This window comes from Adiantum capillus-veneris, chromosome 22 (genome assembly GCF_014529385.1).
Source record: "Adiantum capillus-veneris isolate H3 chromosome 22, ASM1452938v2, whole genome shotgun sequence".
Classification (NCBI taxonomy): domain Eukaryota; kingdom Viridiplantae; phylum Streptophyta; class Polypodiopsida; order Polypodiales; family Pteridaceae; genus Adiantum; species Adiantum capillus-veneris.
The window spans coordinates 3018706-3032500 of record NC_140952.1 but is presented as its reverse complement, the minus strand read 5'-3'; the positions used below and the strand labels follow the sequence as shown (position 1 = coordinate 3032500).

Genomic DNA, 13795 nt, shown 5'->3' with positions numbered 1-13795 from the left:
GAAGCAAGAACTGCATCTTCTTCTCCAAGCTTGAGAAGTTGAGTGCCTACTACAACAAGCTCTTGGCTATGGTAGCAAATCCACACAAGAGAATGCTTATGCTTACTTATCAATCTCTCTTATCTCCATTATCACTATGCTAAGCTATGCTACAAGAGCTATGAGTGATTATGTGCAAGGGGTTATTGCTTTCTCGTAGAGCTACTTCTACTTCTCTCTTCTTCCTCACTCCCTGCCAGCTCTCCTCACCTTTCATGGTGTTTGAGGTCTTGGGATTGAGGCTGGGCATTCTTCAAGTTCATGATAATCATGTTTATTGTTGTTACCATGCTATACTTGGTGAGTGAAGCTTGCCATCTTCACCTCATCAAGAAGGTCTCAAGGAACACAATCAATTGTATTTTAAACAAGCCTTCTATCATGGAAGAATCTATAATACAAATGCCTATTGGAGGGGGGGCCGGCTCCAACTAATCCGGTCCTCTATTGGTGTCAATTTCTCTAAACTCTCACTCTCTTTTACAAGTATTGTTCATGCCATGTTAATGAAGTAACGTGTTAGTGTTGCTCTCTCCATCCAAGCACTCTCCTTCTCACTCTCCATCTAAACACAAAGAAATGCTCAAGGAAATGCTCAATATGTTATTCACTTTCCGCTCCAACTGAAGCTAAAAGGCTAATTCCATTACATGGGTACTACGCTAAAGTTCTCTTCTTCGTTTCATTCGTAAACTGATGGACAGTCAGAAGAGGCAAATTCTATTGTCGTGGATCTGCTCAAATGCTATGTGTCAGGGCACAAGGCAACTTGGGAACACTATCTCCCATTGGTTGAATATGCTTACAATAACACTGTGCATACGTCAACAGGTAAGGCACCATTTGAGATAGTGGAAGGAGGGAAGAAAGTCCCGCCCATTTTGCAGACTAAGGACAAGATATTTGAGGCAGACAAGTATGTACAAGATGTGGATGAAACATACAAGAAGATAAAGATTGCTCTTGAAAAGACTCAGGCTAAGCAAAAGAAAGCTGTTGATCGTCACCGTCGTGAACTTGTATTTTCACTTGGTGATTGGGTGCTTTTGCGCTTTGAAAAGGCTAGGTTAAGGAAAAGGAAAGGCAAGGAATGTTTGTTTCCTAAGCTCAGTATGCGATATTATGGTCCTTTTTAGATTTCGAAAAAGATCAACGATATAGCTTACATGTTGAAGCTACCAGAAGGCTGGAAAATACATAATGCTTTTCATGTCAGCCTTCTAAGACCCTTCATTGGTGATGTGCAAGAGAATATGCTTGATGAGGAACAACCCGAAGTGGAAGAATTGGATGAGATCCTTGTTCCCGCACAGATATTGGCACATAAAGAAATAAAGGTTAGAGGAAAGGTTGCAAGACGCTATTTGGTGAAGTTCAAGAACTATCCATCGTTGGATGCCAAATGGATGGAAGAGTCTAAATTGATTGATTCACCTCAGCTATTGCAATTGTATCTTGAAGCCTTTCAGATGGAACCCACAGTGACTTGATGTAGCCTTTTTGGAGCAAGGCAAGAGAATGGTTCATGATGCTCAGCAGAGTAGTTAAGCAATTGTATCTACTCTTTCCATACATAACTTAGCTAGAGAAGTTTGTGCTCAAGAGTACACTAGTAGACTTCTATGCTTGATATATGTGTCGTAGCCAGGTTGGTGTGATTGTTTAATTGTCCAACGCTACATTTTCGAAAGCATGTATACCTTGGATTCCCATCATAAAATATATGTGATATCAGGAGATACCGCATGTATTATTGGCATGTAAGCGAGGTCGCTTGCAGTATTTCAAGGGTGAGGTGTGTCACCAAGAGGTGTATTTTTCATGTTGCCTTCCGTAAATAAATACTATATATTTTTATTTTACTTAATTTCTGCAGAACCGTTGAAAAGGACATTGCATGGCCAGTGTGAAACGGCTGCAGCCGAATAGGTTTCTCACATCGGGAGTCTCGGTCGGTCAGTCTCGGATTGGTCGAGCCAATTAGCACTGAATTCTGATGAGTATGGAAGCCTGTGTGCGCCAAATGAAGTCTGGCCCACTCGGAAAGTCACAACTTTATAAGTCAGTGGGAACTAGGGAATTAACTCAAAAGGGGCAAACTGGACACTTGGCAGAAGGCGAGCAACCTACAGGACACCTCAGCAAACGGGGGCGCCCATTTTGAGGCTGGGGCTGGTTTTTGGTTCATTAAGTGACCTACAATGTGTGTGTGAGTAGTGGGTGAAACTCTACAGCTTTATTGAAACGCTTGTCTTCTCCTCTGTCTCATGTAGCGCGATGACTTGCTCTCGTGCAGCTCTCTCCCCCTTTTGGCACATATGGTAATGCCCCACTAGTTGGGCTACTCAGATGAATATGTACAGTTCTGGGGTTTATGCACGTTTGCCAAGGCAAGAGCCTTCTGAACGGGAATCAGATTAGCTAATTGCTAATCCCCCATAGGTACGCAGAGTTCCTGAAAACTCTATATACTTGGATGAATCCGGGATGAGCCCGGATTCACCCTTAAAGGAAAGTGCAAGATATAGACCCATGGTAGTCACCCACAAGACAATATAACCATCAGCTCCATCATGCATAGTATTGACTAAATACCACGACATCCCCACTAACGTCGTCAGTGCCCAATAGTGGGTGTAGAACTAGGTACTAACATATGCTCCCAAACACAGCACACACCACACGCACACACACATGAGCATACATCAACACAAAGTTCAGCGTACTGAGTTTCTATCATGACTCCGGAGATCAAGGCCCACGCATAGGTGTGTTCGCTCCGCTAAAAACGATCCGAAACAGGAAATTACAGCCTGCTATGTTTTTCTGCAGGTTTAGGGTTTCGCACCTAAACTGCAAGGGAACACCAGGGGAGCCTCGTGAGAGCCTTGGGATGCGTGTACAAGCTTTTGGGCACCCAACATGGAAAAACAAAAAATTACAGCACGCTGAATTTCTGTGACAGCTCACCAAAAAGCTTCCAGATAGCGAGGGAATCCGCCCTAGACAGGTACTTTTGACCTGCACGGGTTTTTGCGTCATTATTTTGCCAAAATCGGGTCGAAAACCTGCATTTTCAGCCCTCGCCAAGTTTGGACAGCTTTGTGAAAGCTTGTACTAAGTGGTCGGATCATCTACCTTAAATCGAATAAAGAAATACCGAAAGGGGCGCCAGTCTTTGGGGCCTTCAGGGTGTCGGTCTCGTGTCCGCACTGACATTCTAGTCGCTGGACGCATCTGTGTTCTCTTTCCTTCTCAGTGCTCTGTGTAAAGTTAACAGGTAATTGAAATAGTACCACCCTCTACATTGTACACACCGTTATAGACACAATTGCGTGATCAATTTCAATGAGCATAGTTGTCTCCGATAAGTTTGTCGCTAGCATTCAAACAAGGGAGAGCCATCTCAAGTTCAAGGTCACATGGGAAGAACTATTGAGATCATGAAAAAACTCTCAAGTGTAAATCTAGATGAAAATAACCTTCTTCAAGTTCTCTCCACGTTCTTGCTCCAAGTGATCGTGCTCGCCAATTCCAAACCCGCTGTCGTGCTTGAACTCCTCTTCTCCTTCACGCGCATCTCCCACGATCACAAGCCAACTTGCTTTGATGTCATGTCAATGTAAAGGACGTGGAAGCATATAGGATTGCATCTTTCCCCCTAGTCTTCTTGGAGCTCCACCCCCACCCTCTTGTACCACCTACCCCCCCTCCTCCCCTAGTCATTACACAGGATAGCTTATTCTTACTTTTGTACCTTTTATTCTTTATGGATACACAGAGGACACCCACCTCATGTACTTTGATTTGTCTCATAGGCCGACTTCGGCCTTTTTATAGACATTAAAAAATCTCTCTCTCTCTCTCTCTCTCTCTCTCTCTCTCTCTCTCTCTCTCTCTCTCTCTATATATATATATATATATATATATATATATATATATATATAGATAGATGTAAAGGACGTGAGATGCTATCCTATCTCTAGCTCCATCCAGTCCCATAGTCAAGGTGTAATACATGATGCATGGGTGGGTAGGGTGCGAACAATCCGCGTAAGATGGCGACTGGATCTGCAAAAGCCCGAGTACGTCGCTCCTCCAAGGATCTGTAGTAGTGCTCTTGGATCTCCTGGATCTCTCTCTCCTGTAGGCGGGGTGCCCGATGCCCTACGTCCATGGGTGCGTTGGCGTTTGTGAGCTCGGACCTCCTCAACCTGTTGTAGAGTCACTCCTCTCTGGGTGGTCGAAAGTGATGGTGCTGCTATGGTCCTCTGGAAAAAATCCATGAGCTGTGTCTAGCACTCGTCTCTCACCCCTGATGCTGCCTATAGAAGGGAGTCCAATGTTGTTGTGCCTCTACGAGGAAACGGCCGAACTGTCGCTGGTCTCTGGACCCAAAAATCTGATGTAGAGTGGACTGATATGCAAACAAGGTCGGATATGTATCTATCTATATATATATATATATATATAGAGAGAGAGAGAGAGAGAGAGAGAGAGAGAGAGAAGAGAGAGAGAGAGAGAGAGAGAGAGAGAGAGAGAGAGAGATTCATCGAACCAACACACACAACAATGAATTAGATAATTATAGCAATGGGGACTAGGGGCCTTTGAATCCCCCTTAATTGAATTGCCCAACCCAATTCTCATGTCAAATAGGTAAAAAATACCTAGAAATGACAAAATAAATAAATAGGATCGCACTAGGAATTCACTTGAGATGCATAATTCACTTACTGAAACATCTAACAGAAAAGGGCATACGTGAGTAGGTCTGTATACACACATACATATACACCTATATGTATAAACCCACACATAATATGCACATATATATACACCTATATGTATAAACACACACGCATACATATACACGGACATATATGAACATGCAAACATATATACATATGTATGGAGAGATGCATATACATGTATTAGAGTACAGATGTGTATGCATCTACATAAATCTATATACCCATATGTACATTCAAACACAAATGCATGCATGCACTCAAGGATACTGAAACGAACACACGGGGTGGATCTCTCGGCTACACAGACCGCCTACAGACATGCGTCGAACGAACCACCTGACCATAGCCACCATCCGACAGCTCCCCCATGTTGGGGCCAACGTTCGAGGACATAGACGTGCACCTGTAAGACCGAGCGTCCCATACCCCTCGGCCTCACCTCCTCGAGGTAACCTCGTGCACTCCTAACCTCACGGGCTAACCACTGGCACTATGCCAGTGGGGGTCGATAACTGCAAATAAGGCCATGGCCTCCCTTTTATAATAATGGCCGACCACGTTGGCCGAGTTCACACTACGTCCGCACGAACACTGGACGCCCATTCTGACGACACTAGGCTAGATCCCCTCTCCTGTGAGCGAAACATAACATACTTCCCCCCTTAAGAACCATTGATGTCCTCATCAATGAAGTGGATACTAAGCTTTCAAAGCTCTAACCGATTCCCAAGTAGCAAACCTTTTAGGTTGACCCTTCCATTTAATTAGGTGCTCATCATAAACCTTTTGGCACAAGTGACAGGGTACGATGATCTAAAACCACCTCTGAGTTTGCAAATCTTGCCATACATTTTTCTCAATAGGCACAACAACGTCGGCTTCGCCTAATTTTTCTTTAAGGCGACTGACATGAAATACTGGATGTACACTAACATCCGAAGGAAGAGCGAGTTTATAGGCAACTTGGCCAATTTTCTTTGTGACCAAGAATGGACCACAATATCTAGCCGAAAGCTTTTAATGCTTTCCCGTTCGCATGGTCTTGGAATGCTTAGGTATCTTCAAATAGACCCATTGTCCCACATCTAGAGTCCTTGGCGATCTCTTTTGATTAGCATAAGTAGTGACTCAATCACGAGCCGTTCTTATACTATCCTTAGCCAATTCGGACATTTCTTGCATGTCATACAAAAAATCACGAGCTTGGCGTTCCTTGACTTTCTCTAAGCCAATAGCAATCGGATATTTAGGCTCAAATCCATACATCAGTATGAATTTGGACTAAATCCAATAACAAAAAGCTTGCTACTATTATAGGCAAACTCTAATTGTGGAAGATACCTTTCCCAATCAGACTGCCTGTGAGAGACAAGCTTTCAACATGTCCTCTTAACATTTGGTTCATCCTCTCTAATTGTCCGTCGGACTCAGGATGGTCAAAAGACAACATACTCAACTTCGTCTGAAGATGAGCAAACACATCTCGCCTAAATCAACCAGTGAACTTAGTATCTCGATCACTGACGATATCCTCTGGCAGACCATACAGCTTGTAAAGCTGATCGACAAATAAAACCGCCAACTCATGGCTTTTTATTGTCGACTTCGTTGGTATAAATTTCGCCATTTTTATACGTCTATCGACCACAACCCAAATGGCGTCATTTCTCCAACTAGTATTTGGCAAACCAACGATGAAGTCCATGGAAATACTTTGTTACTTGGCATTTGGGATTTCCAATGGATGTAGCAGGCCAGCTTTCTTAAGGCGCTCTGCCTTATTGACCTGACATTGAGTGCATCTCTTCACATAGCTCTCTATGTAAGAGCGCATCCTTGGCCAATAGAAATATCGCTTGACCAAAGCCAAACTTCTTTGGATGCCTAGGTGTCCAACGCTAAGAACATCGTGGCATTCAAACAATATCCTTTGTCGAACCTTATCGATTTCCGGCATGCAGACTTTTCCATTTCTGAACAATAGTCCACCTCTAATGGAATATTGTCGCTGTCTCGTCTCTCCAGCACGACTCACTTGGGTCTCCGAACCACCCAAGCCCGTACACGAGTCATGCCCTGCTTCGACCTCGTTCCATATCTTGTCAAAATAGCTATGGGAACGACATAGCCCTCGGAGAGAGAGATAGAAATCCGTTGAGATTTCAACCATAGACAAAGCATTAACCTCAGGAGTTTATCGGCAACTCAATTGCTGGATCCTTTCCAATAACGGATCTCAAAGTCAAAATATTGCATAAGTTCAACCCATCTAGCCTTTCGGCCTCTGAGATCACCCTGATCACAGACATAGCACAAAGAGTGATGGTCTGTCCATGCAACAAACTTAGAGCCATACAAGTAGTGCCGCCATTTCCTCAAGGCGTGGACTATGACGTAAAGCTCCTTCTCTTACTTTCAAACGCAACATGACGTCCATCCTAGTATAACGCCGTACAAATGGCATAATCGCTAGCATCCGTTTCAACCACAAACAATTTGCTAGGATCCACAATGTGCAATATTGGCGCGATAGTCACCAAGTGCTTTAGTGTCCGAAAGCTCTCGTCGAGACGCTCATTCCAGACAACAGGGGGATTACCTTTACGGTGAGGATCCGAAGTCTTCGGTCCTTTCACCCGTTCGGTCCTTTCACCCCTCCTTTTAGAAGTTGCGTGAGCAAAGTAGCAACTTTAGAGTAATCCTTGATAAACTTGCGAAAGAATCCAATAAAGCAATTTGGCGTAAGCTTTCAAAGGACTTCTTTAGGTAAATTCTTCTTGAATTTCACACAAAAGTCAGCCCATATTGTAAGCTTCTCTGTCATATCACGCCACCAGATAAGCGCCTTGCTGCGTAAATAAAGAGGAATCATCTGAATCCTCAGTTCGTCATGCTCCCCATGGAGGTTGAAATATGTGGTCCACTGGTGAAGCCAATTGTTTACGGCCAGTTCCGTACATTCCTTCTTCTCCCCTGAGAAATTTGTAGTTTTGTACATAATCGTGGCAGTTGGACCACCTTGTGAATGCCCAAAAGCAGCACTCTGCGTCCGCAATTGTTGGAGATGGGTTTCCCGATTTCGCCCTTGAAAATACGCGCAGTCGTAGACTGAGCCGTATTTTTCAGAGCGGTAAGCCAAGAATTAAGCCCTTGCACGGCTCCTTCGAGAGAGACCAAGCGAATGTTCGTTTGAACGTTCACGTTTTCCAGAGCGATAACACATTGGTCGAAGCTCTAGCAAGTGTCCATAATCCATGTGTATAGAGCATGCATGAATAGAATTTGAATGTTACCTGGCGTGTCGTCACGTTGCGCATCCAAGCTGAAGGAATCCATGGCAAAATGTGTAAAAAACTGAAAATTTCACGCGAAACTAGGTCTTTTCTACACTTTTCAATCGCGAAAAGTTGAACTCCCAAGAGCGCTATGCGCCGCCGTAAGCGTCCGAAGGTAAGCAGGTGATGGCGGAAGCGCGAGTAGATAGCATAGGGAGAGAAGCAGAGGCCTTGAAAATGAGTTCTCTATATGTTTTTGCAATCTTCATAAGTGAGTTTTAATAACCTGCAAGTTTCATACTTATCAAAAAAAACCTTTATGTGTCCTGGCCACTTTACAATTAAAGGGACACTTAATATATAAAAAAACTCTTAAATGAGTTTAAAAACTAGACGCATACCTACCTGCGAAAAAAGAAATCGAACGCAAGCAACAAGAGTAAGTGACGCATGGAGAAAAGAGGAGTCAAGGCTTGTGCCCGCTTGTGGCTAACACGCGAAAGAAGTGCCCACGTTGGAAGCAACCTCCACGTCAACACAAATCCTGCGATCTCTCTCTGCTATTGTTCCACGCAAAGCAAGGACTCCCTCCTAGCGCAAGAACTCCCTTGCTTCCATGCTCTCTCCGTTGAGAGGTACTACTCTCTCTCTCTCTCTCTCTCTCTCTCTCTCTCTCTCTCTCTCTCTCTCTCTCTCTCTCTCTCTCTCTCTCTCTCTCTCTCTCTATGCTTCGCACAGAGAAGGGCATTACAGAGAGATTTTAAAAAGTACAATACACTGAATTTACTCTAAAATCAGCAAGTTAATGAGAAATACATTGATTTTCATCGAAAACCAGTCAAATTAATAGAAATCCTCTGATTTTCAGCACTTCCACTTGCTAAATTGCAAAATTTTATCAAAATCAACGAAAAGCACATTAAATTTCACATGCACACCCGCTCATGAGAAGAAAAGCAATTAATTAAACAACCATTTCATCAAAAACTGCATGAAACAATCATTATCCGACTCGAACTACTCTATAGGTGTGCACACTATCTATTCCGTAGCTAAGCCGGCTCTGAAACCATGAAAGGAACACGCGGGGTGGATCTCCCGGCTACACAAACCGCCTATAAACACGCGTCGGATGAAACACCAGACCATAGCCACCATTCAACAGCTCCCTCGATTTGGGGACAGCGTCCGAAGACATAGACGTGCAACTGTAAGACCGAGAGTCCCATACCACTCGGCCTCACCTCCTCGAGGTGACCTTGCGCACGCCTAGCCTCGCGGGCTAACCATTGGCACTCTGCTAGTGGGGGTCAATAAATGCAAATGAGACCTTGGCCTCCCTTTTATGATAATGGCTGGCCACACTGACCAAGTTCACACTACATCCGCCCGGACACTGGATGCCCATCCCGACGGCGTCTAGGCTAGATCCCCAGCGGGACATAACAGATATATAAAAGATTTTTTTCAACAAAGTTAACATCTCTGAATTTCAAGCTTGCAAAGGTAACTATGTACATATTGCACCCCAACAAGTCAACATGTTTCCAAGTTCTGCAATTCAGCTACTAGCAACCTATTTCAAATAAGCAAAGCTTAAATCTAGAGAGAGAGAAGGGGGAGAGAGAGAGAGAGAGAGAGAGAGATTGTGTTAATGTTCTTTAGAAGCAAACTATAGGATAGATTAAATACATCTTGGTTACATCTTCTAGGCATCCATAGCAAAAAGGCATAAAAAGAAACAAAGGGAAATACAATGCTTCTAGAAAACCTCTTAGAAGGGAGAAAAGAGAGTTTTTAGGAATTTTTTAAATAGTAGAGTAATTCTTAAGACTGTTCAATATTAAAGCCAAGGTTGGCACACTGCATGTGAAGACCAAATATAAAGGCATGTTTAAGTTTCATGTGAAATTTTTGTTTACCTTTCAAGTGTTTCACCTCCAAGCGTTTCAGAGACACAGTGAAACGTTTTGGCCATTTCACATTTCAAGGCTAGTGAAATGCGTTTCGCGATGACACAAAACTAAGCCGTGCAAAATGCACCACTCAGCATGCTTAGCACATTACCTTTGTGTTCTTCACGGGTAGCCTATATTCGCATCTTCCACTACCTCTCGCTTGTCTTGAATCCTCTCTTTGTACAAGGCTAGATTTTTCACATTGCACATCATGTCAATTTGGGCTAATCGTATCTTCCGCTACTTCTCATTGTCTCGAACTCTCTTTTGGTACAAGACTAGATTTTTCCCATTGCACGTGATGTTCCCAAAGTCAATTTGTCTAGCTGAGGGGAAAGGTTGTTAGGGTTACTACCCGGACCTTTATCAAACTGTTGGTCAACAACGCTGGCTTACAAAGCAAGAGTAAAGGCATGTGACAATTTCAAACCCGGCCATGTAATCACGAAATACTAGTTACTTGGCTTCCCAACACAGCCAAAGAACAGTGCGCAAAGTAGTCTCAGCTCTCATCATACAAAATTGCCAAACAAGTAAAGTCTCTTTGACAAAATCAACCTTGAAAATTTTTCGCACGAAGGCACTTTTGATGGCGGTAGTCCTTGTTTCAAAAGTAGCATGCATGTGCACCAAGGTACAGCATCACTCTAGACCAAGAACTTCAAAATGCGGTAGCCCTTCATCTGGAATGCCCTCAAGTTATGGAATGCAGCAACTGATGAAACATTATGTAACGTGCCAACCCACGAGCTATGCACGATGCAAAAATCATTCAGGAGAACTGAGCAATTGCTGATGTGAGCTAATTAGACAACATCAGGTAATAGCATGTCTACACACCATTCCTGTAAAAGGGAGAATACATCCGGCTTCTAAGAAAGAAGAGATTTGAAGCAGCCTATTAATTTGACAGAAAAAGGACGCACAGCTCCAAAGCTCCAATGATCAGCAAGGCAATGCATCGTGAGCGATCAAAAACCCATGGCCTGAAAAGATATTACTTTTGCTACCAAACAAAACAGAAACGGTCTCTCTCTCTCTCCCTCTCTCTCTCTCTCTCTCTCTCTCTCTCTCTCTCTCTCACATGCACACACCGCCGAAAATACACAGATGCACACAAACATCGCCGTGATAAAACCTCGAGGAGCTTACCGAGCGCAGCCGGGAAGATTAGCAGGATCTGCGACTAAACACCATGACTCCAAACCTAGAGAACTTACAAGTCAGTAGATTATCCACTTAAATGACCGTGGTAGGTGCCTACACCTTTAAAGCCCCGCCAAGTCTATGGACTTCTGCTGCGTTTGCAAAATTTTCTTGTTGCTTCCTTAGGGCGCGTTCAGACCACTCCCCAAAAGTAACGTTGTTAGCGTTGTTAGCGTCGTAGTCTCCTCCTGCCAAAAATCAAGACTTCGCTTACTCGGGTGTTAAGTGAAACTTGCATGTTTCTGAGGGGAGTGTTGTTGAGATGTGGTTTGGTCCTATAAAGCATATCTCAGTCTTGGACCCATCTTTGGAAGCCACATTGGGAGGATGTTCCCTCTCATACTTTATTCTTTGCGCTTGAAATCCCTCCCCCCCCACCCACGGAACTATTTGACACCACCTTGTCACATGGGATCGACGATCTAGGATCTCTAAAGATGTGGACCATCCGTTTATTCCCAATAATAAAAAGATTTCGATCAGTCTGCCCCCACGATTTGAACCCACCACCTCCAACACTAGAGATGTCGGCTCTCCCATTAAGCTATATCGTGCCACTTGAAAAGAGGGTGAGAACATAGTATGATATGGCAAAAGCGACGGGGTGGGGATCATACGATGTTCACTTGGAGATCGCTATGGAATGGTTGGGGTCACACGGTGATCACTTGGAGATCACTTTAGAATGGTTGGGGTCATACAATGATCACTTTGGAATAGGTAGGTTCACAGGGTGATCACATCTCAATTAGGAATCACACGGGGATCACTTGGCGATCACTTGATGTTCACATTGAGTTTCCTTGGGGTCACTTCGATTGTGATCACATTAAGATCACTTGGGGATTAATTTGCCATCGGATGGTGCAAAACCAATCCCGCCGTCCCTAATTAATAGCGACCATTGATCCCACCTGACACAAGTGGTGTCAAATAATCACGAGGTCCCCCCCACCCCCAAAATCTCCTTCTCTAGCTAGTGATGCCTCTTTGGTCTTTGCTTAAACTTAACTACAGGATGTTGATAAAAAGATGATAGCCCAAATATTTAACAAATGTAAGGCAAAAAGGATGGACTAAAGGCCTTTATAAACCATCCTGCAAATAGATCAACACTGACGCTACAAAGATAAGGAGGGTGCAATCAAAGTAAGGGATGGTGTTAGGCCTAAGGGAGTTTGCAGTGCAAATCTCGGATAGCATGCATAGAGTTATGAAACCAAGTTGAAGTATACAACAAAGAGAGAGAGAGAGAGAGAGAGAGAGAGAGGATAGCATGTGGGAGAACACGATGTTGGGGACTAAATATTACTTAGGGGGTGGGAAGGTATGGGGCCTCTAGTTGTGAGAAGTATTAAGCTAGAGAAATTGAAACAAGCACATGTGAAGCAACAAATAGATATTCCAACTATATTTTATTGATTGAAACATAATATATACAAAAGAAAGCTGACACAAATGTTGCTATCCCCAAACAAGAACAAAAACCATATAAATTTTGCTCAATACGTACTCAACCACCACGACGGCACACACTTGAGCAAATGCCATATTTGTCAACCCAATTTATAGAGAGACAGTTGAATCTCCCTCTTTGTATCACCCTTCATGTATTTCTCATAGAGTTGAAGGTTAAACCTCAATTTTTTGTCCTTGAATCATATAGTGATTGCTTTTGAAACTCTATCCCTAGTGAATTACGTCCCTCCAGAGGGGATGATAACCATAAGGTCAAGCTAGTGCTTAAAATTGCTCTTTCTAATAGACCTTCTTATTGTGTTTCTCATGCACAACACGAGGAGCTTCTCTCCCAAGTGAATGATTTCATAGCAAAGGGAATGGTACATCCAAGGTGAACTCCTTTTTGCTTGTTGTGCTTCTAGTGCAAAAGAAGGATGGGTCCTATTGTATGTGTGTGGACTACCATGCACTAAATAATAGCACAATAGACAATCGGTTCCTCGTTCCTCGCATAGAGGACATGACATACACAAAGACCACATTTCGTACATAACTTGGGTTGTATGAATACCTGATAATGCCTTTGTCCTTACCAATGCTCCTGCAATCTTTAATGGAAAGACTCTTTCAAAATCATTGACCATAGAGAGTATTCTTTGACCATATAATCATCTACTCCAAGACTTTGGAAGAGCACAAAGAACACCTGAAGGCGGTTTTTGAAGAGTTGTGTGCTAACAAGCCCTATGTAAATGGAAAGAAAAGTAAATTCTTTCTCAATGAGATACGATGATACTTGGGTCGTATTATCTCTAAAGAAGGAATTTGTATGGATCCTTACAAAATTGGAGTGATAAAAAACTAACCACAAGCAAAGAGCTTACATGAGCTAAGAAGCTTTATAGGCATGTGTTCCTACTATAGGCGATTTATAGAGAAATTATGTAATGGGAATGGCCTATGAACTTTGAGAATAGCGGAATTAAGAGAATTAGAGTGAGCATTTTTGTGAGATTACTTTGAGAACTTGGAGGGTGAACTTAATTGATGGTAGCAACATAAACATAGTACTTAATTAACTTGGCATAAACAATACTTTTGC

At 43.1% G+C, this 13795-nt stretch overlaps 1 protein-coding gene across 4 annotated transcripts in view; it reads right to left on the bottom strand.

The window, feature by feature from the left end:
- The window catches only part of LOC147428848 (uncharacterized), a 52116-nt gene extending 40783 nt beyond the window's left edge, over positions 1–11333 (bottom strand). Inside the window, exons 1-2 of one of the 4 annotated variants that reach the window (XM_086495464.1) lie at positions 11179–11260; positions 10867–11012 (exon numbers count right to left, since the gene is read on the bottom strand). In XM_086495464.1, the coding sequence (XP_086351590.1) occupies positions 10867–10869 (3 nt within the window). In that variant the 5' untranslated portion in view covers positions 10870–11012; positions 11179–11260. Of the gene's footprint in view, positions 1–10584; positions 10725–10866; positions 11019–11178 lie in introns of those variants that run through there. The other 3 variants (XM_086495465.1, XM_086495463.1, XM_086495462.1) reach the window with 3 other exon arrangements.
- Between the last annotated feature and the right edge of the window lie 2462 nt (positions 11334–13795).